Source organism: Pipra filicauda, unplaced genomic scaffold, assembly GCF_003945595.2.
Source record: "Pipra filicauda isolate LSUMZ 115617 unplaced genomic scaffold, ASM394559v2 scaffold32_size4067784_pilon, whole genome shotgun sequence".
NCBI classification, from domain to species: domain Eukaryota; kingdom Metazoa; phylum Chordata; class Aves; order Passeriformes; family Pipridae; genus Pipra; species Pipra filicauda.
This window is the reverse complement of record NW_024104454.1, coordinates 3,782,203-3,809,821: the sequence shown is the minus strand read 5'-3', so window position 1 is coordinate 3,809,821 and position 27,619 is coordinate 3,782,203. Positions and strand designations below refer to the sequence as shown.

Here is a 27,619-nt window from a genome sequence, read left to right as displayed (position 1 = left end):
GCCCGGGACACCGTCGGCAGGAGCCGGGCCCCCGCCCCGCCGCGGCTCCTTCACCTCCCGCTCTCCTGCCCACCCGCAGGGACAGGAGGCCACCCCCGCCGCCCGCACTCACCTCCGCCCGCAGTCGCCGGGGCCTCCCGGCCGCTCCCGCTCCGAGCGGGGCCCGCCCGCACCGCCGCTCTGCACCGCCCGGCGCCCCCCCGCGGCCGGAGGCCCGCACTGCCCCTGGGCCGGCGCTGCCCCTGGGCCGGCGCTGCCCCTGGGCCGGCGCTGCCCCTGGGCCGGCGCTGCCCCTGGGCCGGCGCTGCCGAGGGCCGGCAGTGCCCCTGGGCCGGTGCTGCCCCTGGGCCGGCGCTGCCCCTGGGCCGGCGCTGCCGAGGGCCGGCAGTGCCCCTGGGCCGGTGCTGCCCCTGGGCCGGCGCTGCCCCTGGGCGCTGCCGAGGGCCGGCAGTGCTCCGGGGCCTGGCGGCGCTGCCGGGAGCAGCGCAGAGAAGGGGTCTGTGCCTGTCGTGCGCCAGGGCACGGATGGAAACCCGCGTTTCACACTGCCAACGGCCCCAGGTTAGGGCCGTGCCCTCTTCTCCTGCCCTCGACAGCGCTGCCCACTGTACGCCCCCTCACAGCTCCCTCGCCCTGGCTCCCCCCGGAGCCTGTTTCATTTTGGGGAGTTTTCTTCCCTGTTAGTGATTTTTCTTCCAACACTGCTCCGGATTAAGCCCCACCTCGGTGACTGAAGTCTGGCTGCAGGATTTGGGAAGGCCTCCCCGCTGACGGGACGCTTCTCCTGTCAGAACAGGCATGTTGGTGTTTACCTGGGTGTGCAAACTTTGTACCAATGGGCCACCACCACCCTGGCTTTCGATACATTTGCATTTTTGACTCACTTTCCTCCGGTTCTGTGCACCTTTCCAAAACTATATTGAGATTTCTTATTGACCAAGGACTTTTGGGTCATGTGTCCCTTTCCCACCTGCTGGATCACACTACTTGAGTGAAAAAACAACCCAAACCTACACCTTCCCCAAACATTTCTCAAAAGTGACTTGAACCAATGTCTCTCCTGATAGAAAATAGAGGAGGAAAAATTTGTTGCACAAAACTCAAGCTGTGTGGGAATCATGGACACTGGTTTCATTACCAAAAATGTAATAGACTAGGTCTATAGGAAAGAGGGGTGGGGGGGGGTGGGGGGTGGAGGGGAAGGCAGGTAAGATCACAGAATCATAGAGTGGTTTGGGTTGAAAAAGAACTTAAAGATTATCTACTTCCAACCATTCTTCCAGGGCAGGGCAGGGCAGGAACAACTTCCAGGACAGGGACACCTTCCACTAAATCAAGTTGCTCAAAGCCCCATTCAGCCTGGCCTTGAACACTTGCAGGGATAGGGCATCCACAACTTCTTTGGGCAACCTGTGACTCATCAACCATATAGTGAAGAATTTCTTCCTAATGTCTAATCTAAATCTACTTTCTTTCAGTTTAAAGCCATTTTCCCTTGTCCTATCGCTACATGCCTTTGTAAAGTCCCTCTCCAGCATTCTCATAGGCTCCCTTCAGGCTGCTCTAGAGTCTCCCCCGAGCCTTCTCTTCTCAGGCCTGAACAACCCCAATCCTCTCAGCCTGTCTTCATAGCAGAGGCTGATGCTGCAGCTGAACTGTCCACACTGAAATGGTACAGTGGAGACGTTCCAGCAGCAGCAGTGTAGTGTCCCTGCATGTGGCACCCATATTCTTTATCTTTCTCTGCTCTCTGGGCTGATACACCCTGACTATTTTTTGTGCCACTGGGGTGGAAACAGGGATTACTTTGTATCTGTCACCCTGTAAACAGTTTTAACTGTTACAACTGTCACTATTTCGATGGTTACAGTTTAACACTAAACAGTTTTCAGCAGTTTCCAATTGCTTACTGGTTTCTCCTGCCAAGCTGAGGACAGGTATGGGCTGTTTGAGGAGTAAGTCCTCTGCTTCGTAAAGCTGCAGGTCTCCAGGGAACATTGCCACAGTCTGCCTCTGGAGCTACCAGAGGTCAGTGATATCCTGCCACAAAAACTTCTCCTGCTGCAGCCCCTTCAGCCACCCGATTTCTGGGACAGAAGCGTCTCCAGCCTCATACCTGGTCTCTGCTGCCTGGGCTACCAGTCAGGCCAGCTCTGCTCCTATCCTGTAATCCTTCGTGATTTAAAAGACTCTTACCATGTGTATCTTATAGTGTCAGCTTTTGGTGGCCTGAAATGTATTATTCCCCTCTTCAATTTTTCTTGTAGTCATTTTTATGTATTTGTATCTTACGTACAACGGTGAGGTGGTGGTGGGCTATCCTATAATGTGTGATTGCAAAAGGATAAGAGGTTGTACCTGTCCCTGCTCCAAACCTCTAAACTGAGTCTCTTTCTCTCTGTCACACACACATGGAATACAGTGTCCTTAAACAGTCTTAGCTGTCCGCAATGGATTAGTTCTCTTTCATTTCACCTGCCCTTGGGAAAACAGCTTTCTGCAAAGCCGTCCACACGCACGCACAGAGACAGCCTGGTACTCCCACAAGAAAGGCAAAATGCTGTCACTGCAGTTGCTTTCTCTTTTCTTTCAACCTCTCCTCATACACGTTGCATAGCAGGTGATGTAGCATTCTGCTCAGTCTCACTGATACCTTCTTCACCCTGTCTGTGACATTCAAAGCCAATGACAGAAAGCACTCACAGATCTTAAAGCATCTTTCTGAGGGCTGGTACTGGCTTCTCCCTCCTCCCAAGTGCAAGCTACTGAAGTTTGTTAGAGTACATAATGTTTCCGGGTTTAACCCATCAGCTTCAAATTGCTGTGAACTGTGCCATTCATAAAGCAGAGGCAGGAACTCTCCTTCAGGAGGTAGTTGGACTGTGTCCAATTTTTTGTGAATTGGAAGGGGTACCGTTCATGTATTGGGGCTGCCGGGATGAGCGCTGGATCTCTGCAGCTATGGGGCTCATCAGCGTAAACCGTGCCTGGATGTGTCTGAGCCACAGAGGGGGGTCCCCGGCCCTGTCGCGTGACAGGGACACTGGCAGGTCCACGTGCGGCGGGGGGTCACCGAGCGCAGCCTGCGCCAGCCCATGCAGTGCCCGCGGGCGCTTCCTCCGCCTCCCTGCTCTGCCAGGGAGAAGAAAGTGCATCGAATCAATTGTAGCTGAAATATTCATGGAAACCTGATGATCCTTTCATCCCTGTAGGAAAATCTGGAAATCAGTGCAATTCTATTAAAAGCTAGAATTAAACAAATGCAAGCAGCATCAGCTATTTTATTTCAAAATCACAAGAAAAATGGAGGATGCAGTCTGTTTTGATAGAGATTTCCCTGAAACCACATCAGGGAGCCTGTTTATATTCTAGTGATGTAGCTAAGCCAGACAAGTCTGCAGCACAGACTATTTTTAGACTCCAGGTTGCCATTTATAGCTTGTAAAAATATTCATCAGCATCTGGATAACAGGCTATCAATTTTTATAAATGCACAGGAGAAATCAGATATTTTAGCTCTCTTTGCTTTGCCCTTTTATGTCCTGTCTTATATGGCTTTTTGGGGGTCATTTGGAGTTCGTTTTTAAGGGCTTTACCATCACATCATACATTAGCCTGCTGTCACATACAGCATCCTGTGTTTTCTGCTGGGATGATCAGTACACAGAAGAGAAAGAAATGTTCAGAGAACCTTCTGTTAGCTATTGTATCTCCACATATGAAGTAGCTGCATGTGAGATTATGGTGCACCTTATGCAGTCAGTGATGAAAGCAGCACATTCTGAAAACACCTTTATAATAAAAGGAGATAATTTTAGAAGGCAAATGTGAAGGGGAAAACTAATAGATTGAGGACATCTTTTCAGCCTTATTTTCAACCTATGGCATAGCATAGCCAAAAACTCATAGCTCAATTTATTCTTCTGAAAAATTTGGTAATGGTTACTGCCAATATATAAGGTACTGAACTAAATGAAAGAATTTCTATTATAAAAAAAAAAGCAGAATATTGCAACAGCCTTGGTTCACTGTTCCAGTTTAAGTCTTACAACTAAATGATACCTGCATCTATATCAGTAGAGTTTTTAACTAGTCTGATCAATAGCTAGCAGCCAATTGCATGGTTCTATCTATCGATCCAGACCATCATACACTTCCAATGCTGCTCCTTTGTGATGGATGGCACTGCTCAAAACAGACCTTATGTCTGTAACTATACTTCCTCTACCACCTTCCTAAATTGAAAGGAAAAAGCTGAATATACTTTGGAGATCTGCTGCAATAGCAACCACTGAAGGACGTGAGACACAAGGAGATTCAGTTAGGCAAAAGTTCCCTTCAAAGAAACTATAATGTAGCACAAAGGTGCAGGTAGAAACACTCTGTCAGTGTAGGTTCCCCCTCCCTAAAGCTTTCAGCTGTCACGGTCTGCAGATGCATTAATCTTTAATCAATTGAACTCTTTCTGCAGTGAGGTATCCAGGGAAAGGACAGGTCACGACAAGCATTCGCCTAGAATAACTAAGCACTCGTGCATGAGCTGTGCCATCAGACCTTGCTGGATAGCAGCAGGGAATAGACAGAGAGCTAAAAATAGCCTTTCCTTGCAGTGTTTTTCCAGACTATTTTTGATTCTTCATTTTGATAAGGTCGACTGGCTATTTGCTAAAAATAACCAATCCAGGCAAACTGAGGACAAAAAGTAGAGTATTTATAACCATCTCAGACTCTTTAGGACATTTGTTGGCTGCAGATAATTTAGGATCTTGTCGTCAGTCAGTTGACAGTGTTTTATATAAGTCGGTAATAAATAAAGCATTAATTGGAATGGAAAAGGAGTGTATCTTACCACTGATTTTTTCAGATGGAACACATATCTTTTTGTCTATATATCTTGCCCTGTTCTTCATGGTGCAGTCTGAACTGCTTCAGAAATAGCCAAGACAATCTCCTGTTAGGTCAGCCAATATTACAAAAAGAGCTGCATATATAATTAAAAGTGCAAAATGCAGTTTTATCCTTTTGCATGCTTAATATTTCAGATGCAGAAATTTTCAGGGGTGTGACTCACGTAGCTTAATCCATGAGAGTTTTTTTTATCCAGCCCTTGTGTGCCACTATCTCTCTGATTAAATGAAAACACCACTCTGTCAACAGGATGAGAGCTACAGAGGGATTTTGTAAGCAAGTAACTGGAGGAAGACTGCAGAGAAATTGTCAATATAAATGATAATTTGACTCCAAGGCAGGTTTTAAGAAACTGGGTCACTATGGGGATGGGAGGATCACACGGTAGTCAGCTCAACTGTACGATCTGTTAGATGTTCCAAGACAGAAAGACACAATTAAGGTATTAACATTTATTTAAAAAAAAAAAAACAAAAAAAAAAAACCTAAACAACAAGCAAAAACCAAACAAAAAAACCAAAAACCCAAAACAACAACAAAAACCCAAAACCAAACGAACAAAAACCCACAAAAAAACAAACAAAAAAACAAACCCACCCCCTCCCCCCCAAAAATCCCAACAAAATCTATCGTATAGTATATTTTAGCAGCTACCCTTCTTTAGTTCAGGTTGTTATTAGTGAATATTTTCCCTTACAGATATTTTGCTTAGGATCTATTCAATTTCCGTAAGGGAAAACTCAGCTTCACAGATTCTTTCTTTAGGAATGCATGATCCTTCCTAAATACTTATTTAGAATGGGCCTCACTTATGTTGTCTGCCTAACTACAATGTAACACAGGTTAATAATTTGGAAATCCAGAGATTTTCCCCTCCCACAAGCATGAAAATATCAAGTCTATGCCTGAAATGTGTGTTAGGGAAGTTTCTGTGACTGAGAGCAGTGCTGCACAGGAAATTCCCACTTCTAACCTAAAAATGCTGAACATTTCTCTGGAGTAGAGAGAGAGAATGGGGTGGGGGTGTGGAGGAGGTGGACAGAGAGAGAGACAGAGAGTGTCATTGGAACATGGCAAGGACCATTAAACTCGCCTCATTGCTGGCTTCCGAGGGAGGAGCCGGTTACTGCTAACAGTAGCCACGTGCAGCATCCTCTCCTCAGCCGCTGCTCAGACTTTTCACTGTCCAGACAATTCTCCACCATCACCATACATTAAAGTGCGATCGCATTAATTATTTGCTACCTATGCCTGGGTAATTTGGTTTATAATGCAGACATATGCTTTTGTCGCTCTTGCCCATCTGCCAAAACCTATGATGTCCAAGAACAAAACTAACAGAGCAATAAGGGTACAACTGTGAGCCAGCATTCCCTGACATCCCACCTCACAAAGTAACTATAAAATGGTTTTCTTAAAGATTGAAACAGAGACTAATCTGAATTTCCTGTTAATTCTCAATAACAACCTTCTTCTGAATGAGTTACAAATCTAAGCAAGATGCAAGACTTCATGGGACTGAGGATTTTTTTCATATTGGAGCTTGATCAGAAGAGTAGAAGATGGTTCTTCATTTGTGATCAGCAAATTTCAACTGTTTTGACAGCACAGAATTCAGCCAGAATTTTATCTTTCACCTCTCTAGCTCATTATATAAACAGATTCTATAATGCCACCAAGATGAAACTTGGTTGCTATTAGAACAAATTACAGGAGGGGAAAGGTGCATTTCCATTCCATCTTCACGGGCAATTTCCTTCAACTCTGGACTAATTTGTATGCAGAAGAAACAGTTGCAATTTCTTTAGGATACCTCAAGTTTTACAGTACCAGAAATTAAAGAGTTTTGTATCTGTGAAAGAAGCTTTCCAACTGAAATACTCTATCACCAGCCAACAGAAAAGTGTCTTAAAATGGGAAAGGAAGGAGCGGAGGTGGAAGAATACTGTTTAGTCAAAAAATTACCCTGCAAATTGACATACATAGATAAAAAATTGCCTTAATTATCCTGATAATGGTGGAATGTGCCACCTTGAAAATCTGTGGTAGGTGACAGAAGCAGGTATACTTGTAGGAACACCTAACATTCTCTGTACTGTCCTGCCAATATACTTCACTGTTAACCAGACAGGATGGACTTCCAGGAATACGAAGGCTGTAGAAAGAACATTCAACTGCCTCTCTGTTCGCAGCTCTTTTGTGGACATTCTATCAAGAGGCCAACGGATGCTGTTTATTTACATGAATATAAAAAAGTAGAATAAAAATAAAAATGGGCATTTCACCAACCGAGGGTGTTGGATACTGTCTGATCTGAGGTTAGATCTGGTTTAAACTGAAAAAGAAAGCTTTACAGAGCTCAGTCTAGATGACCATGGCTCAAACAGCCTCACTCATGCAGATGAATCCATACACATGCTTATTTACCCTTACTGGGGCTAAGTTCAGGCTGACACCAAGTTCTCTCTTCCCAAAACACCTCTTTGAGACAGCAGTCATCTTCTGTCCCCAAAATAGTCACATCTGATCACCATTTAGGAAAAGGGAAACTTTACACATTTTAACAATCTCAAGTCTCTGTCTTCTTGGAAAGTGTGAAGCAAGAAGAATAAAAAATAACACCACAGAACCTTAATAAGATAGTTAAGAGCATATTCATTAGAAATGAAATACAAAATACAATGATGCTGCAGGACAGGGAGCAGCAGACAAACAAGACCTCCCCATTCCCTACCCTCACCCCAATCCAAGGAATACACCTATATAGTACAAATTAGAGATCTCAAACAGAGGGAAGAGAAGGGGGTTTACAAAGTAATTTTCTTGCTATACAGAAAATATATTATTTGCTGGAAGTCACTCCTGAGCTGTAAGGGGCCCAGGGTCAGTCACTGCTCAGGAACAGCCCTGAAGAAACACGGACAGCTACTGCTTCCCCACCAGTTTGCTGAACACATCATAGATCTCTGGCTTTTCCTGTGCAAACTGCTCGGCTGTGTTTTTCTGTAGCCAGTCAGAAGAACGCATCTGTTGCTGCAGGAGGCCAATGAGGTCACCAAGGTTGGAGCTGCTGGCGCAGGTAGGCTCCTGGTGGCGGGATACAAAAATGACTTCATCTGTGCTATCTGCTTTGCCATCCTGATCTGACTGACAAGGCTGCTCCTTCTCCTCTGCCAGTATCTCCTGCTCCCGCTCTTCCAAAACCTTGCGTATCCTTTGCATACCTGCAGTGGTATAAGGAGGAGAAACAATAGTAGATTAATTTGAGCCACAAGTGCCCCCAGATCCATCAGATCCAGAAAAGGAGGATGGAGAAAGGAAAGATAAACAGAGAAGACAAGAGGATAGTAATAGGCTTAGGATTAAGGAGAGAAGGGAACAGTGCTACAGAAATTCTGGTGAGAGAAAAAAGAGAAGAAAATATTACTTGCCTAACTGTAGCCGGTGGGTCTTGTCAGCAAAGATGATGCGGAACCATCCAGGTTCACTGCATTCAAAGGCTTTTCCGCAGGACAGGAGGACCTTATTATCCAGAAAACGCTTCCAGAGTAGCAACTCCTCCTCAAATGTGCCTGTCTTAAGGTACTAGAAGAGTCATCAGAAGGGCCAGATGTTAGTAACATATAGACTAGATCACTGAGATCCTCATGAATTTGTGATTCCCATGAGGTCTGCAAAGGCCAAGGGAGACACCTTTTACCTCTGAAGCAGTTGTGATATAAAGGAAGAAATGGGGAGGAAAGTAGCTTGAGAGTAGTAAGATTCCTGCAAGGAGGGAAGTTCACAGATAGACGAAAGGAAAAGAACAGACTGAAACACCTGACAGTCCTTCCCTCATTAAACAACAGATTCGTTAAAACAAAATGCTTATCACAATATTAACCTTTCCCCCAGACGCAGTTGCACTATGTACCTGCCCTCATCCCAGGAGAAGCCTCATTTTCTAAGACTACCAACCTTTCGGAAATCAATCCAAACAAAGAAGCCTGCATTGCGGTTGAGAAAAGGAACCCCAAGTGTCTTCAGCTCATCTGTCACATACGTATGGGCAGCTTTTAGGCGGGCATGGTTGGCCCTCAGGTACACCTGGTTGATCCAGTCTGACCAGAAGGAGAAGATAAAGAAAAGAATTGCAAACTGAGAAAGTATTCTGATCTGTTCAAGTTTCCAAAACACTCCGTGTCTTTTTCCATTTCACCTCTTTTTCCCTTCACCTCCTTCTTCTGTTTTCTGTTTACTCAAATAGCAAAAAGACAGGCAAGAACTACTTAGCAGTTTCATGTCTGTGCAGAAGAGTATCTTCTTGACCTTCCTAAGGAAGTTTCCCTACATTCATAGCTCTTAGTTGTTGTAGACTGTTAGCATTCCATCCTGGGTGGAGTTAGAAATCAACTTCCATTCCCCTTGTCCCACAAGGTGTGGTTCTACACAACACTGGTTATTTCTGTACAAATAGCTACCACACTTCTTCCAAGCTGCTCCTCTAATTCTGCTGATCAGAAGCTCTGCAGAAATGATCCTTTTATGTAGAGCTGGCAGCCTTGTGTTGCATGGGCAGTTTGAGGGTAACAGAAGACTGTCAGTTAAGCTGTACAAACAGGAGACTACTTAAGAAAGTGAGGGGAGGGGATCCTTTGAGTACCAAGACACACAGAATGGCAGAGGATTTTACATGGAGCTACTGACTCACCTCTGTCTTTAAGCAGCTGCGCAACCTTGTGCTGGATAGGTCCACAAACCCCATGGAAATAACACAAAGAAGCCACTGCGTCAGCAACGTCTTGGTTCTCTGTATATAAAGTACCAAAACGAATCCCAGAAACAGCAAAATCCTGGAGAAGATGCAGAGAGACTACTTTATTAAACAGGAAGGCTGGGATCCTATTACTACTACCTTGCTCTTTTCAGCATGAGAACCTGAGGACCCCAGACCAACCCCACCAGCCACAAAGCCACAGCACAATAGCAACCAGCACTCACCTTGGTTATTCCCCACATCACATGAGTCCGCTGTGGATCAGGCAATCTGTATGTAGAAGGATGCAGATGGGCAGTTAGTGTCATAGGTGCTGAAGCTTTTGGATCACCAGTGCAGCATTGCAGAAACAGAGAGGCAGCATTACACAGTGATAGATAGTGCACAAGGAACATTAGTCAAGTAGGGAAAATTTAAATGCAAATAACTTTAGAAGCTAGGAACTCCCTGGAAGTAGTTTTAGACAGAATTTTTAAATATTTCAGATATACAGATGCATATCAGTGCTACATTTTATACACAGATTTCCTGAACATATGAAGCTTGTACATGTAATGCTAGAAATCAGGCCTGTGCCAATGCATATTCCAAGAATCAAAAGTCATTTTCTTTTAGATCAAGCCTAGCAACACTGTGCTAACACCTAACAAAGAATATTTTATTTCCTTGCAAGTGTGCACAAAAAGAAAGATAGCACCACTGGTAAAGACTAGAAATTTAACAAACAAACAAACAAAAAGCCCACCTCCACAACAACCCCTCCCACCATATTTTAAAAAGATTTGAAAAGTTTTTCATCTCATTAAAAAATACTTAATAAAAGCCTTTATCAAGTCTGTAATACCAGACTGTGATCTGTGACTACTCTATTAAAAAAAAGGAAGTAAACAGCAAAAGAAAGCTTTTCCAGGCATCAACAGAAACATGGTAAAGAGATTACGATGTTTAGGTAGGAAGAAAAGTCTCAGCATCTTCGACAAATGAAACATCTGTTTCTAGTTTTGGGGACTGCCACAACCAAATATTGAAGCACACCTTGAAAAGTGTACCACAACAGAAAGCTGTCATTTTTTACTTGTTAGATTGCACACAAAATGCATTTGCCATTCAGAAATTACAAAAAAAAGAAAAAAAAAAAAAAAGAAAGAAATCAGTATAAGACGGATTCAGAATTTGCTTGCTTATGACTTAACTTCCAGTCACAAGTTCTCAGCAAGGCATCATGTTGAACTGTCACTGGAAGATGGCCAGGGAAGTAGGAGCTGATTTTACCTGTCCATGCTTAGGACACTGTGAAACGTGGCTGATTCATCAAAAACTGACAGCATGTAGATCTCATCTACTATCACATGCAATTCATGTCTGCAAAAGGACAAAATGGAGATTACTAAAGAAGGCTGCTTCACATTTAGAAGCAGGGATAAATTCAGGCCTGCAAATACTTGCTTTAAATAAGGAAGATGGGATGCCAAATTTTGCAAAGTAAAGCAGTTTTTCTTAATTCAGGTCTATTATATGTACATTGAAGTGATTTGAGGTATATCCACTTAACTGTCACCCACTGCAACCATATAACAAGACAAAAATCCAATAATTTTCAACGCACTAGTGAAAATTAATTCCTGTATGTACTATCCATCTAGAAAAAGTTGTATTATCATCCACTCAGCATCTGACGGATTCAGAATCTCAGAGAGTATTATGATCCATGATGAAGCTGGGAACCCATATTCCTATGCTCCTTTGTCTTAACAGATACAGAGAAATCAAAAAGAAAAGAACTCAGCTTTCTACCAGGGAAGTACAGCACTACAGTGTTTGCTAGGATTACTGAAAAATAAAACTTGTATTCCTTGATGCAAGTTGCTTTACCACCCCAGATGACTGCATGGTCCATGTTCCCAGCGCTCCCCTCTCCTGTCTTAAGTCCACTACTGTGTGTGAAGAATAGACAGTTTGCCTGACTTGAGAGATATTCACAGCAATTCAGGGACATCAAGCAGCACACCAGGTTCTGGAAGCTCTATCTGACTCAGTATGCCTCAGCCTTCCAAACTGACATACCTTTTGGCAAATTCCAGGTAATCCCGTAGCTCTGACAAGGAGTAGATGTCCCCAAGGGGATTTTGGGGATTCAGAAGAATTAAGGCCCTTACAGTGACACCCTGCAGAGTACAAATAACACAGTATTAAGAGTCCCCATTATGGGATAAATTTTCAGTCCCTCTACTTGAGCAGCGAGCTTGACACAAGATTCCCCTTAAGTTTCCACCATAATTTTTCACGTCAAAGGTTAGATTTGTATGAGAAAACTTTTAGCCACAAATCAAGATTTTTTTAAATAATTATATCACTTGCGAAGTGAACTGAGGAAAGTATTATAGAATGAATCTATGATTTTTAAAAGAGGGAGTTGCTACAATCACTGCCATCTGGTCAACCAATTAACGAGAAAGATACTCTCACATGTTCTCAGCATGGGAGCACTTTCTCTGAGCTGTATCAGTAACTGGGAAGTAATAAATTACTGAAGATTGCCCACGAATGTGGCAAGAAAGATGAGAATCTGAGTTATGTGGATGCAAAGTTACTCATTTAGAGCACACTTGGCTGGAGATGTCAGAGCCAGTAATGATCCAAAGATGCAGCTAAACATTTATGGGACTTACGACAATGTCAAAACTTAGAGATTCACTCTTCAGAAAAGCGATATTCATCTGCATTTTGTCATCTAGATTTGTACCTCTCTCTCTTCTGCAAAAACTCTCAGCGATCTTAGTGGATTCATTTGCACTGCTGTGGCTGTATAGAGCAGTCAGTTTTGGGGTAACTCAGCTGCCTTGAAGGTGAAACCCTGGGTAGTCCAAAATTTTAGTGCAAGCCCAAGTACTTTATTTTTTTTTTTAGTGATATGAATGGGTTCCAGTGCTTTGTGAATGGTCTGGTACTCCTAGTTTATCCTTTCTGCTGTGACCAAAATTGGACAGACATGACACTGAGGGAGTCCCCCTAAGACTGCCCCCGAGTTTGCAAGCAGCCTAATCTCAGGAGGTCTACAAGGACAAACAGAAAGCCAGGTGATAGGTTTTGAAAGTGCTTTGATCTTTAGGCCACTTCTGGGACATGTCTCCAACATATTGTAGACTGAGGTAGTAATGTGAAGCTCAGCTAAACTCACCTCTGCCTGGGCATCCTGCAAAGCTTTTTCCAGTTTTTCCACTGTGAGCTGAAAAGGCCGAGTGTTTGTTCCAGTAATCTGAAAGACATAAAAGAGATAAAAAAGGCCAAGTTATTTCAATAGAGACTGCCCTCAGCCAATCCCTTGAAAAATCTTTCCTGAAAGAAAAAAAAACAACAATAATGACCTAGCAACCATCTTCTTATCCTTTTATACTACAGAAATAATAAATAAATAAATAGAATCAAAGAAATGGCCATCATAGGCTGGCCACAAACAGAATTCTCTGGCTATCTTTGAATAACTAAAACAATGCAAGATCTCCATCTGCTCTTCCAGCCTGGGACCATCTTTAGTAGGACAGACACACTTCTCTCTCCAAGGTTCAAAATGGTCATTTTTTTCCTTTCAAGGGCTGTTATTGGGAGTGAGATACAAGAAAAGGACAGAACTGGAATCCAGATTTGCAGTCTCAAATTACTTTCTTGCAAATTATGTGCCCAGTTTCCTAGTAATAAACTGGGAAAATGTCCGCTGGCTGCAATGTATCCTTGTTCTGAGAACGGCTTCCAGAGGTTCCCAAAGCTCATCACTTCCCAGTATCAATTTCACTACAGAAGCTGGTATTCCTCAGATCTTACCTTACTGTCTAAACAGACATACACCAGCTTGACATTACCATAGAGGAAGATACTCTGGGTAATACCACCATAAAAGGGAGTAGCAATCAGAACAGCTTCTGGAAAAGAGAAAACAAAAATGGTTATCAACAGGTCATAATCCTTCTCTCTCCTACTGTGCTTCAGCTAAACATGAAAGCTTTTTTACAACTGAGCCCTCTGGAACCACTGCAGTGTTACTGCCTTTGCCTTCACTTTATTTTTACATTAATTCTTTAATCTTCTGCAAGAACCCAGGTAAACATGAGTATAGCCCATGTTTAGTCTAGCAAACTAAAACATAGTGAAGGCAGACAGGGCAGACATCAAGTGTAAGTGCATGACATCTGCAAACCATAAAGATGAAGAATTTCACAGCACAATCTTGCAGGAAACAAGAACTTTGAAGAAGGCAAATGGCAATTCCACTACTTCACTTCTGTCAAACAATATTTAAACGAAGTAACACAGTATTTTATTTCCCAGCAAAAACCCAAACCAAACCAAAAACATGTTCCAACCATCCACTTACCCCCTGGATCACAAAGGACTGTAGCTAATGCAGAAAATAAAGAGCCACAACCATTTAAAACAACCACCTAGAAAAGAAAGAGAGAAGATAGTGATAAATCTGTACATAGAAAGACAACACTATAATAATTCCTGACAATATCACTGAAATAAATTTTCTCCCCAGTTGTCTAGTAGAATTTTTCTGCTGAAATCCCACTTCTACCAGAAATAACTTTAATCCTGTTTTTTGCTTCAGAGACACTTTGTTCTGATGCCATTATTGATTCTAACAAGCAATTTAGAAAAAGAATAGGGAAAAACTGGGGAGCAGTTCTGAACTGCTATGAAGGCAAACTACTTCTCAACAGCTAATATGAGATATCATCTCCTTGTGGTAATAACAGCTCTGACCTCCTAACAAATTTGTGCAAAAGTGGAAATAGGTCTCGTACACGAGCAGGTTTGAATCCTGCTTCTGGAAGACAAAAGCTCACAGGTACCATGAGTTTCATTCCAAGTAGCAGGAAGAATCAGGTGCCTTGGAGAGGCAGTGATCGGCAAACTGACCAGTAGTAACTTCAGTTCACAAGAAGAATGGGATTCTGCTGAATCACTGCAGCTGGAAAAGCAGTGGCTGCACCAGTTCCTGTTGCCCTGAACACTGTAGGGAGTCCCTGATCCCTACAGGTACCTGTATCTCTCCCAAGTCAGCAAGTTCTGCAGAGACTCAGGTCTTGATCCCTTCCTTACAACAACGCCATGAAGTTTGAAAAGGTCTATTTTACAGGCTAAAACTAACTCTTGAATCAATTACAAATCTTTGTCTTGAGGTATAAGAGCAGAATGGGATGAAATTAAACTCAACTGAAACAATGGGCACTCTTTGAGTGAGGAATACAGGCATAGTAGGACCCTGAGCTGAATAAGGAGATGAAAACATAAAGCCCCACTGAGAGCGCAGGAGACATTGGCACACAAAAGAAAAGCATGAGGCAAACATACAGTAGACCTGAAATGTTTTGCCTGAAGTGTGCATCAAAAGCTACTGAAATGAAGAATCACTCTCATTTACATGATAAAAGGCTGCATTCTTACCAAATCATTTGTTTAAAAAAACAGAAGTTGAAACTGATTACCAACAAATGGCAATACATTAGAATATACAGCAATGAACACTGGGTTACTTACATTCTCTGCTTTAAGAGGTGCAGGGGTCTTGCAGTAATAGGTCAAAAATCGAGCCACTTCCTCGCGTAAACTGAAAAATACACAAAAGCAAATATTGATTCAGCTTATTCTCCAAGAGGCTGGGCTTCCAAGATAGGTTCACATCTTAGGAAAATAAAGTCAGGGTATAGTAAAGTGTGACGGAAATGGCTAAAAAACAGGATAGCCCCATGCAACAGACAGGATTTTTACACACAGCAGAGGTCAAGGACAATGTTGATAATGTCAACAATGGTGCCGGCATTTCTCATGAGCTTTAATCGTGCACAGAAGAGAAGGATTACTGTCCCCAAGCATTCACTACATTTCAAAGAACTGCCTGGAGTTACCCAATTTGTTAACGTATGCAGTGCTTTTAGAACTGTGTTTTATTTAGAAAACTTGCACTTTCTCTCCATAAAAGAGCTTTTGATTGGATTAGCTGGTAGGACAGCTAATTTACAGTTTTGCAAAGAAAAAGATGATTATATGACCTAGAAAAGTTTTAACTAGCAAATATAGCATAAGTGCTTTGTCTTCATCCACTCTGCTTATTAAACAAGTAGTCAAAAAGAGAAGCATTACAGAAAAGACTTACAACAAATGTCCCTTCCAGTCAGGATACTGAAGCAGTGAAGGTTCCATCAGATTCATATCAGTCTGTGTCAGCTGGAAGCAATGAGAAGAACCATTAAAAGCACATTCACTGCTAAGGGAAACATGCAGATAGATGGGATCCATGTACAGGCACACACCTGCATAGACACACACCCGTGCAACTTCAACAGTTGTAAAACTGGATTGGGAAAGCCAGTGACCATCAAAATTAATGGATGTAGGAGAACAAAAGACCAGCAAACCGATCAGTGATAACTTCAGGTTATATGAAGTATGGGCTTCTGCTAAGTTGTTGCAGCCAAAACTTCACTGCACAGAGATCTACAAAAAAGGATTCAGGACAGGCAACACACATGACGCCCATAACAGAGATGCCTGCAGAAGACTTTCGCAGCAAATGAAGAAACCCCAAGAGTGTTTTGCCCAAGCTCTGAGGACAACAGCTTTCAACTCAAAAGACAAGTCCCAGTTGTAAAAGTTCATGTCTAGACTGTTAGAAGGAGTTAGAAAGAAATTTGAATCACAGTCAGATACATATTTTATTTAATAAACTTTCAATATGTTAATTCTTCATTAATTTCTTTTTAATGAATAGCTTTCATTAATGTCTCAGTTCCAAGTTACTGCAGCTCCTGCAGTTCTATAATTCTGATCAGTTTTGGTAAGTGTTGAAGTATAATGTGAGCTTTCAAAAGACAGAAGAAAAATGAAATTATCTTCTTGATAATTCTTCCCCTGGGCAGGCAGTTTTTTCCTTATGAGGAGTTCATTTTGCTCTCAAAGACAGATTCACCTGAGCTGTGGAGTCCTTTTTAATGTTTATAATTAGATAAAGTATGTACACTGCTTTTACCTAAATATTTTCGAGGTTATAAATATCAGGGTTTCACATAATCCAGTTCTGTGAAGTTGCAAAGGAAAGCAAAGCATTGATACACATAAAGAGAATAGGACATTTTAGATAAACAAAAAGGAAATAAACAAGTATCCTGTACAATGTGCCTTCCAAATATTTAACAGCAACCAAATTATGTTAAATCTAGTTAATATTAAAAAAAAGTAAAGGTGGGGGGGACTCAAGTAGGTGATAGTGCAAGGGTGGAGGAAAATTCAACATGCAGTGTGAAAATTTCACACATGATAACAAAACCACAACATTTTGTATAGGTGTTCTAATATCTGGTGCAAAGCTCTGGAGTTTAAAGGTACTGTCCTTATCCCATGCAGAATTACAATCTGATATTGTAGGATTAAAGTTCCTTTATTGAGCTGTAGATGTTCTTGGAGCCGACACAGCACAGAACTGTGCCTCAGATCTCTCTCTTAAACTTATCTAGAGAATGCTACACAAAACATATCAGCAGACTTGGTGAAAAATGACTATGCAATAATAAGAGGAGAACTCTTAAAAAAAATGTGTTAAGGGCTAAGGAAACCAGATGGGCTATCTGAAAGGAAGACCATCTGAGATCTCACACACCACAAAATATTCTCTAATTTAAGGGTCAGAAGTTGAAGACAGAAATCGGATACATTATTCAGTGGCAAAGTTAAGTATTTATTGTCCCAAACAGCAAAAAATTATTTGCCTACAATCCCAGCTGGTGCTGCATTCAGTGAATCCATACTGTAACTCCAGGCTGTGATGACTGAGAAGCTGGCAACAGTATCTTTGTTCAACTTGTTGCCACAAGCTTGAACACTACAGCTGAAGTCTCAACTCATTTTCATAGAAAGGCTAATTAGGATGTAGCTGACTACTGTCTGGCTCTGCACTACTTACTGCAGGCTTGGTGTTAGTTTAAAGGGGAAAGGACAGCGAAGGAAGGAAAGTACCACCTATGCAGCCTAGAAGGCACCATTTTTGTTCAGGCAGCAGCTCCGCCTTACCTGTTCTTTTAGCTGGAAGGCAGAGTGGTGGGGTAGCAGATGGGGCAGGAAGAAATAAAACAAGGAACATTTTGAAGGTGGGAACTGGTGGAATGGGAGCAACCATGAACTTCAAAATGTAGAGACTGAGCGTCCAACCCTGAGTCACCTTCCCACCCCACAGACAACTACCGGCAAGAGAAAGTACCACCTGCCCACCTCGAAGGCTGCCACCTGGGCAGTGATTTTAATGGAAATCTAGAAACATTCCTCTACAATTCCTTCGTTTTGGCTTCTTCTACTTTTTCAGTTGTGCTGTGTGTTTCATTCCTCTGCCTGGTGGAACTGAACAAAGTGAGCAGGTAGCAGCTGACCCAGTCTGATTTTGAGGGATTTCACTGCTGCCACCCTTGCACATTTCAGGTGAGTTCAGAACCATTTATCCAAATTGTGTGACCTCATAATGGACAGATGTGAAGATCCTTGAAATTAAATAGAGTTCAAAACTAATTTCAAAGCATCTGTATTAAATCATCAACTGTCAGCAGAGGAAAATAAAATGAATCTTATTTTCATTTCATTTTCTGAACCAAGTACAACCCCAAAGTGAAACCCATCATAAAGAGGAAGAGAAAAACACCCATGTTTTTATCCTCCTGGAAAAATAACATAATGGATTCAAAAGTGACTTCCAACAAATAGGAAATTCACAATGAAAAACTCTACCAGAGAAGCCAGAGCAACAGCAGTAACTCTAGGAAAGTGCAAGAATTGAGGAGGAACTATAGAGCAAATTCAGTGTTTCTTTTTGGAATAGAACTTACCCGCTTAGACATCAGGTCAAAGCAGAGTTTATTCTCACTGGTGCCAAAGTTTATTATACCCTAGAAAGACAAACAGTGTATTTTTTATAGACACATAAAATCTGCGTACATCACCTTAGCTATCACTTCACTAAATTTCTTCCAAAAAGCTTACCAAGGAAAAATCAAAACACAGTTCACATAAACTTCACCATATATAACTTGAGACATGCATCTACGTGTGTGTGTTTCCATATATATCCCAAGTACTCAGCTTCTGAGCTAATAAACAGTCTGTAAATGAATATGTACTAATGGTTTATACTTCTTTACAAAATATGTTTAACTTAATCTTGAATTCACTTACTGGTATATGTAACTAAAAAAAGAAACCCTAAAACAACTTTGAAAAAAAAAATGGGGTTTACCCTTCTGCAGCTGTTTTAAACAATGTTTTGGACACGTTTCTTTACCTAAAAGCATTTGTGTATCAGACCTTACCATTCCACACCACTGATTTGCTTAGAAACCACATAAACATGTAGTCATGAAAAGTGGTTATAACACTGAATTTTCCCCTATGGAGAGATGGCCCTACAGTTCCATGTACAATTTGGGCATATATAGCATGGCATTAGCTCCTGAAGAGTTCAAATCTACTAGCACATTTTCATTATTGAAAGAGGTTGGGTGAATAAATTTTAAAAATGTGAAAGAAAATCTAAGTAACTGTATGCTTCTAATGTTATTAAAGTACAAGTCCAACTTCAAGTATTTGTTTAAAAAGCTGCTTTCTACATAGACAGCAGTTGGTAGAAGTGGCAGCTTGTGCCTCATAAAACACCTTGTAACAAAAACTTGCCCACGTTTTTCTAGCTTAAAAATCTAGTTTTCACCTCCCAACACAGGGTGACTAAGTCAGGACTAATAATAAAATATTTTTAAAGTTTCAAGCAGTTCAGTATCTGAATGAAGGATCTATTTTAAAGTAATCCACATATAAATCATTATTTATATTTACTATACTTGTTACTCAGCAATAATTTGCCATGAAGTATTAACACACAGCCTTTGTGCCACAAGAGGGCTATGATGAGCTACTTAAAATTGAACAGCTAAGCATAAGCAGGCAGAAAAAGTGCCGAGTGTTATTAAAAGTAATTAAAAAAAAAAGTCTACTACTTAGCAGTTGTATCTCCTGCACCCATCACCTCCAATAATCAGATATAATTAGATAATCAGAGATGGTGTTCATTGGGTAACAGAGGTGATGAAGTGCAAGGAGGAACATGAGCTCTGTTCCTATAGATTTCTTACATCTTTTAAGGTCCACTACTGGTATTATTACCCCAATAGGGAAATCAGAGTGTGCAAACCTGAGCTGAACACAGCATTCATCTTTGATATCTAGATGATCTGCAAAACTATTTCTAATTTCTTTTCCTCAAACAAACGGTTTGATCTGCCTTGTATCAGAAACATCAAAAAAAACCCCACACTTCTGGCGTATCTGCCAGCAAGCCTCTAAGAAAGTCATTTTTTTCCTAGCAATAAAGCCAGGAAAACACTTTGAGCTTTTCACTTACATTGGGGTTCTTGTCTTCATCATATTTGTCAGCATGATAAGCTTTGTACCCTTCCTCAGTGGAGCCCTGAAACATGTTGGCAAAGTTGCCACGAGCAGAGAGATAGGGGCTTCTCTGGAAGCCGTTGGGGTTACAGAAGCCATGCATGTCAACCCTCCTCTTGGTAAGTGGACGAAACCTCATCTCTTGCAGATTGCCCCCTCCTCCTCCCATTCCCTCCATTTCGGACAATGCCTGGCTGAAGTCCAAGCTCCGAGGCATGGCAACAGAGGAGGAGGAGCTGCTATGGCTCTGCTTTAGGATGCTGAGCATTTGAGCAAAGACATTGAACATGCGAAACTCATGCTCCCGCTCCAGTTCAAACCGTCGCTGCTCCAGTTGCATTCGACGCTCCTCCACATCCAAATCTCGCTGAAATCGGCGTTCCTCCATCTGCAAAAAGCGCTCTTCCATGGCCCGCTGAGATGTCAGAGTCTTCAACAAGAGATCATCAAGCGGGTCCCTCATACGCTGGCCTTTCCGCTTTTTTCTCAGTCGATGCAAGGCAGAGAAGCCAGGCCTGGGAACAACATTCTGGATCCGTGATGAGTTTGCCATGTTGGGCTCACTGAAACCTGTGAATACATAAAAGCAAGGAAGAAAAAGTAAATGAGCAGCAAACAAAGTGGTATGGACATGCTTTGCTGCCTTTCCCTGCCTGTCCTTGGAATGCCTTTTGATCTACCACAGGGTTTACAGAAAAAAAAAACAAAGTAAAACCAGTCAGGTACATCTTGAGGTTTGCAAAGTTTTTTGGAGTTTGTTTTTTAACAGCACGCGTTGGGCATACCACTATGGTGCCAGCCCCAACCCCATACTCGGCCTCCATATTAACCTGAATGATCGATCACCAGTTGCCTCCACTGGACTAGCTATGAAATCGCCACAATGAAGAGGACATAGCATTTCTTCCTGATCTCAGACATTAATCTCACACTGGTTATCATCCCTCTTCTTCTCCAACATGTCATGCTCTTCCATCAGCCTGTTCTAGACTGGTTTGAAATCCCCAGGATCTCCAGACTATACCCTTCCTGACAGCTAAGCAATGGCCAACTCTACTGTCAGTGCACGAGTCTAATCTCCTATAAACAAATATGCTGTTTCTGCCCGTGACTTCTTTACAAGTCCCACTAAATAGCTTAGAATGCCAGACAATTTATTCCCAAGTATTCTTCATTGTTGAATATCCTAAAATATTAGATCTGGAATACATTTTAGAAGAACGCAAGGGAAGTTTCACCTGCAGGTTTATAACGCAACCATGGCAGAAGAGGGTCTCCTGATACAATTCAGCATGAGGACTGCAGACAGCCCTGGTTATGTTCAAATTATACCAAAAAGCATGCAATTGGCGTTTTTTTTCAGCAAGGTAAGCACTGTCAGCACTATATGCAGAAATCCAGCACAAACGCCTGGCCCAGCTTATGGCTGACATTCCAGCCCTTTGGATTTCATACACAGTATTTAGCCTAGCTCAGTAATTCTAGACTTTATTTACCTGCAGCAAGATACATTTTAGGAATGGCCAGAAGACTATGAATGCAGATACCAGCCTTCTACTTTAAAGCTTTTTGGGATGTGGAAAAACAAGAATCCGAATGTCAGTGTGACAACCAGGTGTCTACCTCTGCACCAGGAAAAAAAAATCTCTCTTTCTGGGAAAATGGGCAGAAACCTTATGCTGGAATGTAAAAGGCTATCCCTACCTGAAGGTGAAACATTGGTTTCAATGGGAATCTCCACCCTGGAGATGGGAGAGTCGTTTTGGGCCCTCTCCAAGAAGGCTCTCTCCATCTCCTGTTCTTCAGGGGAGCCCTGCTGGTAAGACATGGCTTGTGGGGGCTCTGGGGTCAAGCTGTGGTCATCAGAGTTCACCTCCTCACATTTGATTTCCATCAGTTCAGGGTGCTGGGAGTGTCCAAAGGGCAGGGCCGAGGAGGCAAACTGGTGGTGGTAGCTCTCCACCATGCTGCCCTGCAACACCTGCTGAGCCATCATGCTGCTGCTCAGGGACCCATAGGCCAGGGCTGGTCGGCTGGTCAGCACCCGGTCCATCACCTCGTAGAACTTCCACGTCCGCCCGCCCCGCGGGGCCTTGCTATTGTCCTTGATCCGCCGGTACTCCAGCTTCATCTTCTTGATCTTCTCCCGGCACTGGTCGCCCGTCCGGTGGATGCCCTTCTCCCGCAGCACCTCGGCGATGCGGTTGAAGACGTGCTGGTTGCGCAAGCAGCTCTCCAACTCTATCTGCACCGACTCATCGGCCCAGAGCTGCAGCAGCTCCACCACCTCGGGGTCCGACCAGTTACTGCCGCGCTCGTACTTCTTCCCCCGAAAATCCATCGCTGCCGGGGGCCCGCCCGCCGCTCTCCCGGGCTGCGCACCTGCCCCTGCCCCGCCGGGAGGGGCTCTCGCACCTCGACCCTCGAGGGCGCCGGGGGGCCCGGCCTCCCCCAGCCCCTACCGGGCTGCAGGGACGCGGGCACGGCTTGGCACGGCTCGGCTCGACACGGCTCGGCTCAGCCCATCCGCTGGAGCCAGGCGGAGCGAGCTAGCGGGGAGCCGGGCCGGCATGTTCACATCCGGGGTGACGCACATGCGTGCAGCCTTATTCCGGGATAACTTTATCCCGTGCCAGGCACTTGTCGCGCTCCCGGAGTCGGGCCGGGCTCCGAGCGGCGCCGTGGGGTCCCTCCGTCCCTGCCTCCTTCCTTTCTTCCCTGCCTCTCTCCCCCCTTTCTCCCTGCTCCCGGCGCGGCCCGGCGGGAGGCAGCACCGTGCTGTGCCGGGCCGGGCCGTGCCGCACCCCCCGTGCCGGGCCGTGCCGAGCCACAGCGCGCCACGGCCGCCCCGCCCCGGCCCCGCCCCGGCCCGCCCCGCCCGGCGCTGCCAGGCACGGCCCGGCGCGGCTTCGCCCGTGTCACCCCAGCCCCGGCGAGGCGGAGCCCTGGGAAGCGGGGCCGACGGGCACGGCCCCTCCAGCCTCGAATGCCGATCCCGCTCCCGCCGGGCCCGGGTCACTGGCGGCGGGGTTGGGGGGCGCGGGCCCGGCCGGCGAGAGCTGCGGGGGTGCGGCGGTAGCCCCTGCCCGCGGCTGTGCCCGCTGCCCACCCGGGCACTCGGGCAGGGCTCGGGGACAGGCAAGGGCACGGGTCACTGCCTGCGACCCCTGGACACTAGTGAAGGACTTGTGCTTCCAGGCTGGCCGTCCGGAGGGACCAGGCACTACACCAGTTCGCTCCTGTGTTTACACCCCACCATCAGTCAGCTGCTGGTTTCCAGTCCTTCCGAGTACCCCCGTCCTCGGACTGCAGAGAGCGAATGCAGGATTTCTTACTTTCCCTCTACACCACCAGCTCAAATTCCCTGCAGGAATCTATAATTGCGGAACTCGACTTCACAGAGCTGTCTTGCTGCATCAGCCGTGAAGACGCCTCAAGCCACACTGCAGGACGGAGCTAGCAGCACCACGGCCCATCGGTTTGGAAATTTCAGTCCAGACTCGAGCCTGGCAGGATAAGGAATGAGCTCTAAGGCAGCAAATACAAACATAAAACCAATAATTTATGAGAAGACCAGAATGAAACCCAGTGTATCCGTATCCTGTGTCACCTGTGGCCAATGTATAGGTGGTGAAGCACATACAAAGTTCTCAATTTTCCATTTAGATCAAAAGATCTACTTCATTGCAGCACTGTAGGTTTTTTATCCCACTCTTATTAACTTCACTCTGGATTTTAATAAATCATTCACAGCCACTATTATTCCATTTCTCAGTCTGTGAAATGGAAACAAAGATCTTGATCTTCATTACTTTTTGTGAAACACTTCGAATACTTGTCTGTATGGGGGGAGAAATTAAAAAGAAAAGTGGCAAGACAGCTTTAAAAATGACACTACCTTTCTTAGTAATTTATGATCAGAGAGTAGTTTGGATTTCCAGTGGTCTGCTTAGCTAGAGGTTGTATTTCCACATGCCCATAAGAAAGATGGGCCTTTACTTTCCTCTTGTGGTTTTTTTTTTTTTTTTCCATGGGAATGGCACTTTATGCTCTACAAGTACAGACTTAATTATGTAAGGATTTTTACATTGATTATATGGGATAGCACACAAAGACCAGGGCAACAATGAATAGAGCCACTGATGATAGAAGTTTAATAGTAAATATAAATAGATTAAAGGCAGCATGGAACAGTCTTTTTAAAAAGCTTTTCAAAGAAACCTGAGAGCTTGGCTGCAGCCTATTATACTTAAGGGCCATAAGTTAGCCAGACAGCAGTAAACCATTCTCAGAAGTAACTCAGCTTATGCACTGGTTTCAGAAAGAGCCACTATTTCAAAATATAAACATTAAAAGGAATGGAACCTAGATTCATGATATAAAACAATAAATAAATCTTGAACTATTGTTCATGGTTCAGTTGTTTTCACCTTCTTATGCCTTGGAAAGTGGAAACTTGATTTTTAAAATGAGATTAAGAGCTTCCCTTGCAATCATGGGTCAGGCACACATCGGATTGAGAAGAAACATATCATGTGCTGTTATATTGCTGAGATAGTTGTTTGAGCTGCTAGTTCTCTGAGCTGTTTTTCCAGTTCAAATGGAAAAGAGGACTAAGTGCAAGAAGCGATGGTGTTGAAATGTGCACAGAGCAAGCCCCGAGAATTGCAGAAACAAAAATAAAGACTTTATTTTCTGAGCTGTTTTGTACACCTATTGAAGTGACAAAAGTATAGGTGCCATATTGAAAGGTGGATATTGATGTATCCAAGACAGGCTAATTCTTTTAACACTCTTTTGACAAAAAAACCCTTCTCTACCTTCGCTTTTCATGCAGCAAGCTCAGGAATGCAAACCAAATACTGTCATAGAGTTCCTTCCTTGTTTACAGCAAATTTAATGCTTCAGTTTCATCTCAGCAGATGACAGCCAAGTGCTGCAGTTACAGAGCATTCCTTCCTCAAGCAAACCACATACCACAACTCTGCTTCTAGCAAGCTGTGATGTGTAATCCTGAACATACCACCTTTAAAAGATGGTATTAAGCTTCACTATTTTGTTGCTTTTAGTTTATTATAGGACTACAAGAGGTTGATGCAACTAGTTGACAATCAGCTAAATCTTAGACAATGTTTGCCCTACACATTGCAAGCTATTGGAGCAGGGGACTGTGCTCCTCTGCCAGTGCTCCTCTGCCAGTGCCCGTAAGCAATGATATTCAAAACAAATGTCTGTCAAATCTGGAGTCTTGCTCAATGGCATGGTCACAGGCAGCACTGAAATGAAATCCCTGGAAGCCAGAATTTCTGTTTATTTCCAGCACGTTTGAAAGCTGAGTGGAAGCTTGAGTATGAGGCCTTGAGCTGGGAAATAGGACAACCATCACAGTGGTTTTGGTAGGGAAAACTTTCACAAAAGCAAATGGAGGCCTTGCAGCTTAGTTCAATGTTGGATGGTAATAATAAATTATTTTGTTAATTACAGAAGTTTTTCTTAAAGAATACTAAAGCCTTAAAATTATAGATGCCTTCATGCTGCAAAGAGGATGGTTCATACCAAGCAGCACTTGGGTTAGCATCTCCATAATCATGTTGCTCCCCTTTCCCAAAGTATGTCCTTTGCATCCCCTCCCAGCAGAGCAGGCGTTTTGCAGCTCCCACTGCTGACACTCCCTGAGCCGAGGCGTCGCACAGCACAATCCCTCTGCCCTTTTAGCTCCGTCCATTTCGACAGTGCGGAGGAGCGCTGTGGGCTGGAGGTGTCCCTGAACACCTCCTCCCGGGCAGGCGGCTCCGCTGCCGGCGCCGTGACGGGAGGAAGGTCCCTGCAGAGGGTGCTCCAGCCCCGACTACCTTCCTCCGCCTGGCGCAGTGAGTGTGCGTGGAAACTCACCGGTGGGAAGGAACACGTACGAGCAGGGGACTCTGCCAAGTCGGGACTGTGTCAGCAGGAGATTTAACCGGAGGGACAGTTGCCCACAGGCCTATTTTCCAGAAGTTAAGTACATGGTCCTCCATGGTTTGGTGTAAATGGGAGTGTCTGCTGCAGCAGAGTAAAACAACCATTTTCAACAGCCTCCAGCACGTGGAAGGATGCTGGTTTGGCTCTTACAATGCTGTAGATCAGAGGAAGGTTACTTCCCTAGGATGTGTAGTGGCTACTGGCAGTACTTAAGTAAAGCCCAGAAGCACCATGACCCAAACCACAACTCTCTGATGCCCATTTCTGTGCTGACTTGAGTCTTGAGCAGACTCAAGTCTAGTTCCTTGAAGGTGGCACTGGTAAAAATTCATTGCAATAATTGCAGCTTACAAATTAAAATCCAAATAGACTATTGAGAAAAAAATATTTTACATCTCTCTAATTTGGTAGATACTATAAATAAATATGAGAGTTAGCCATGTTATTGGACAAATGAGAACAAATTGAAACTCTCTTAATTCTGTAGTTTCTCTGGAGCTGAGCTAATGCCCTGGACAGTAATGGTGCAGAAGAACACCCCCAGGCACTCTCTGTTCTGCATCTCATTCCCCAGATTGCCAAGGGACGCGGAGCAGCTGAAGCTAAAAAGCAGCAGTTATTTTTACATTCTTTAAAAACTGACCATTGTAGAGAAATGCCAGAAAACACCATTTCTGCTTCACAAAGAGTTTCTAATGTATAAATCTTATCAACAATATTTATTATCCACTCAATTCTCTGGCAAAACCCCTCAGCCCAGCCTCTGAACACCACAAAATGATGACTGAAACAAAGCACCTCAACCAAAACTAAGGCAGGATCTCATATGTATCAGGATCTTCCTTCCCAACTTATCAGTAGTTCTTCCATTTCTGTATGTTTCTTTGGAGATGAGTTTATATCTCACTGGCTTTCAGAACAAGCAAGACCAAACAGCCACTACAGATGCCTTCTCTTAGGCTTCTTAAGGCATTGGCAGCCACGTGGGGGGTGGGAGGGTGTACAGTTGTCCTTATTAAATTAAGATATCATTTTAACAAGCAGCTGCAGCACATGGGCATGAGAGAAGCAAAAGTTTCTGAGGGAGTCATGTCCCAACACATGCCCAAAGGGTTATTTAAAGGTACTTTACAATAAAGCCCACAGAGGGCAGTAGGACAGTCTTCAAAAATCTTTTGTAAAGTGGAGCTGGACAAGGAAAACTGCAGAAGAAAATAAGAGTTTGTCTATTCAACTCCTAGATTTTCTGAAACTGATTCTTCTTTTTTTTTTTTTTTTTTTTTTTTTTTTTTTTTTCCCCAGGTGTCAGTTTTGTAATTGATTAAACAGCACATTGTGTTTTTGGTGAAAACTACTGTGAGCAGAGGGAGCTACTGGAAATGCTGAGGGTTTTCCACCCTCACAGTAAGTGTAACATCTACACAAATAACTAAGAAATTGTGGTTTTCACACTTTCTGTGCAAATTACTTTGATAAGAGCCAGGTCTGCTTACTTATCCCATGCCATTATTTAAAGGT

General features: G+C 43.6%; 2 protein-coding genes across 3 annotated transcripts in view; both read right to left on the bottom strand.

The window, feature by feature from the left end:
* The window catches only part of EXT2 (exostosin glycosyltransferase 2), a 75,775-nt gene extending 75,588 nt beyond the window's left edge, over window positions 1-187 (bottom strand). Inside the window, exon 1 of the mRNA XM_027719588.2 lies at window positions 113-187. The gene's annotated coding sequence lies outside the window, so the exon portion shown is untranslated. The remainder of the gene's footprint in view (window positions 1-112) is intronic.
* Window positions 188-7,543: 7,356 nt separating this feature from the next.
* ACCS (1-aminocyclopropane-1-carboxylate synthase homolog (inactive)) lies at window positions 7,544-22,942 on the bottom strand. Of its 2 annotated transcripts, none has more exons than XM_027719609.2 (15): window positions 22,022-22,942; window positions 20,097-20,710; window positions 18,532-18,591; window positions 15,819-15,889; window positions 15,203-15,272; window positions 14,034-14,100; window positions 13,484-13,581; window positions 12,843-12,920; window positions 11,729-11,829; window positions 10,937-11,026; window positions 9,889-9,934; window positions 9,599-9,740; window positions 8,866-9,008; window positions 8,340-8,493; window positions 7,544-8,132 (listed from the first exon to the last, which is right to left on the bottom strand). In XM_027719609.2, the coding sequence occupies exons 1-15, from the start codon at window positions 22,479-22,481 to the stop codon at window positions 7,834-7,836; spliced, it is 2,493 nt and encodes an 830-aa protein (XP_027575410.1). In that variant the 5' UTR covers window positions 22,482-22,942; the 3' UTR covers window positions 7,544-7,833. The 2 variants fall into 2 exon arrangements, with proteins under 2 accessions (XP_027575410.1, XP_027575409.1); XM_027719608.2 differs by having other exon boundaries at window positions 21,845-22,941.
* Window positions 22,943-27,619: the final 4,677 nt, after the last annotated feature.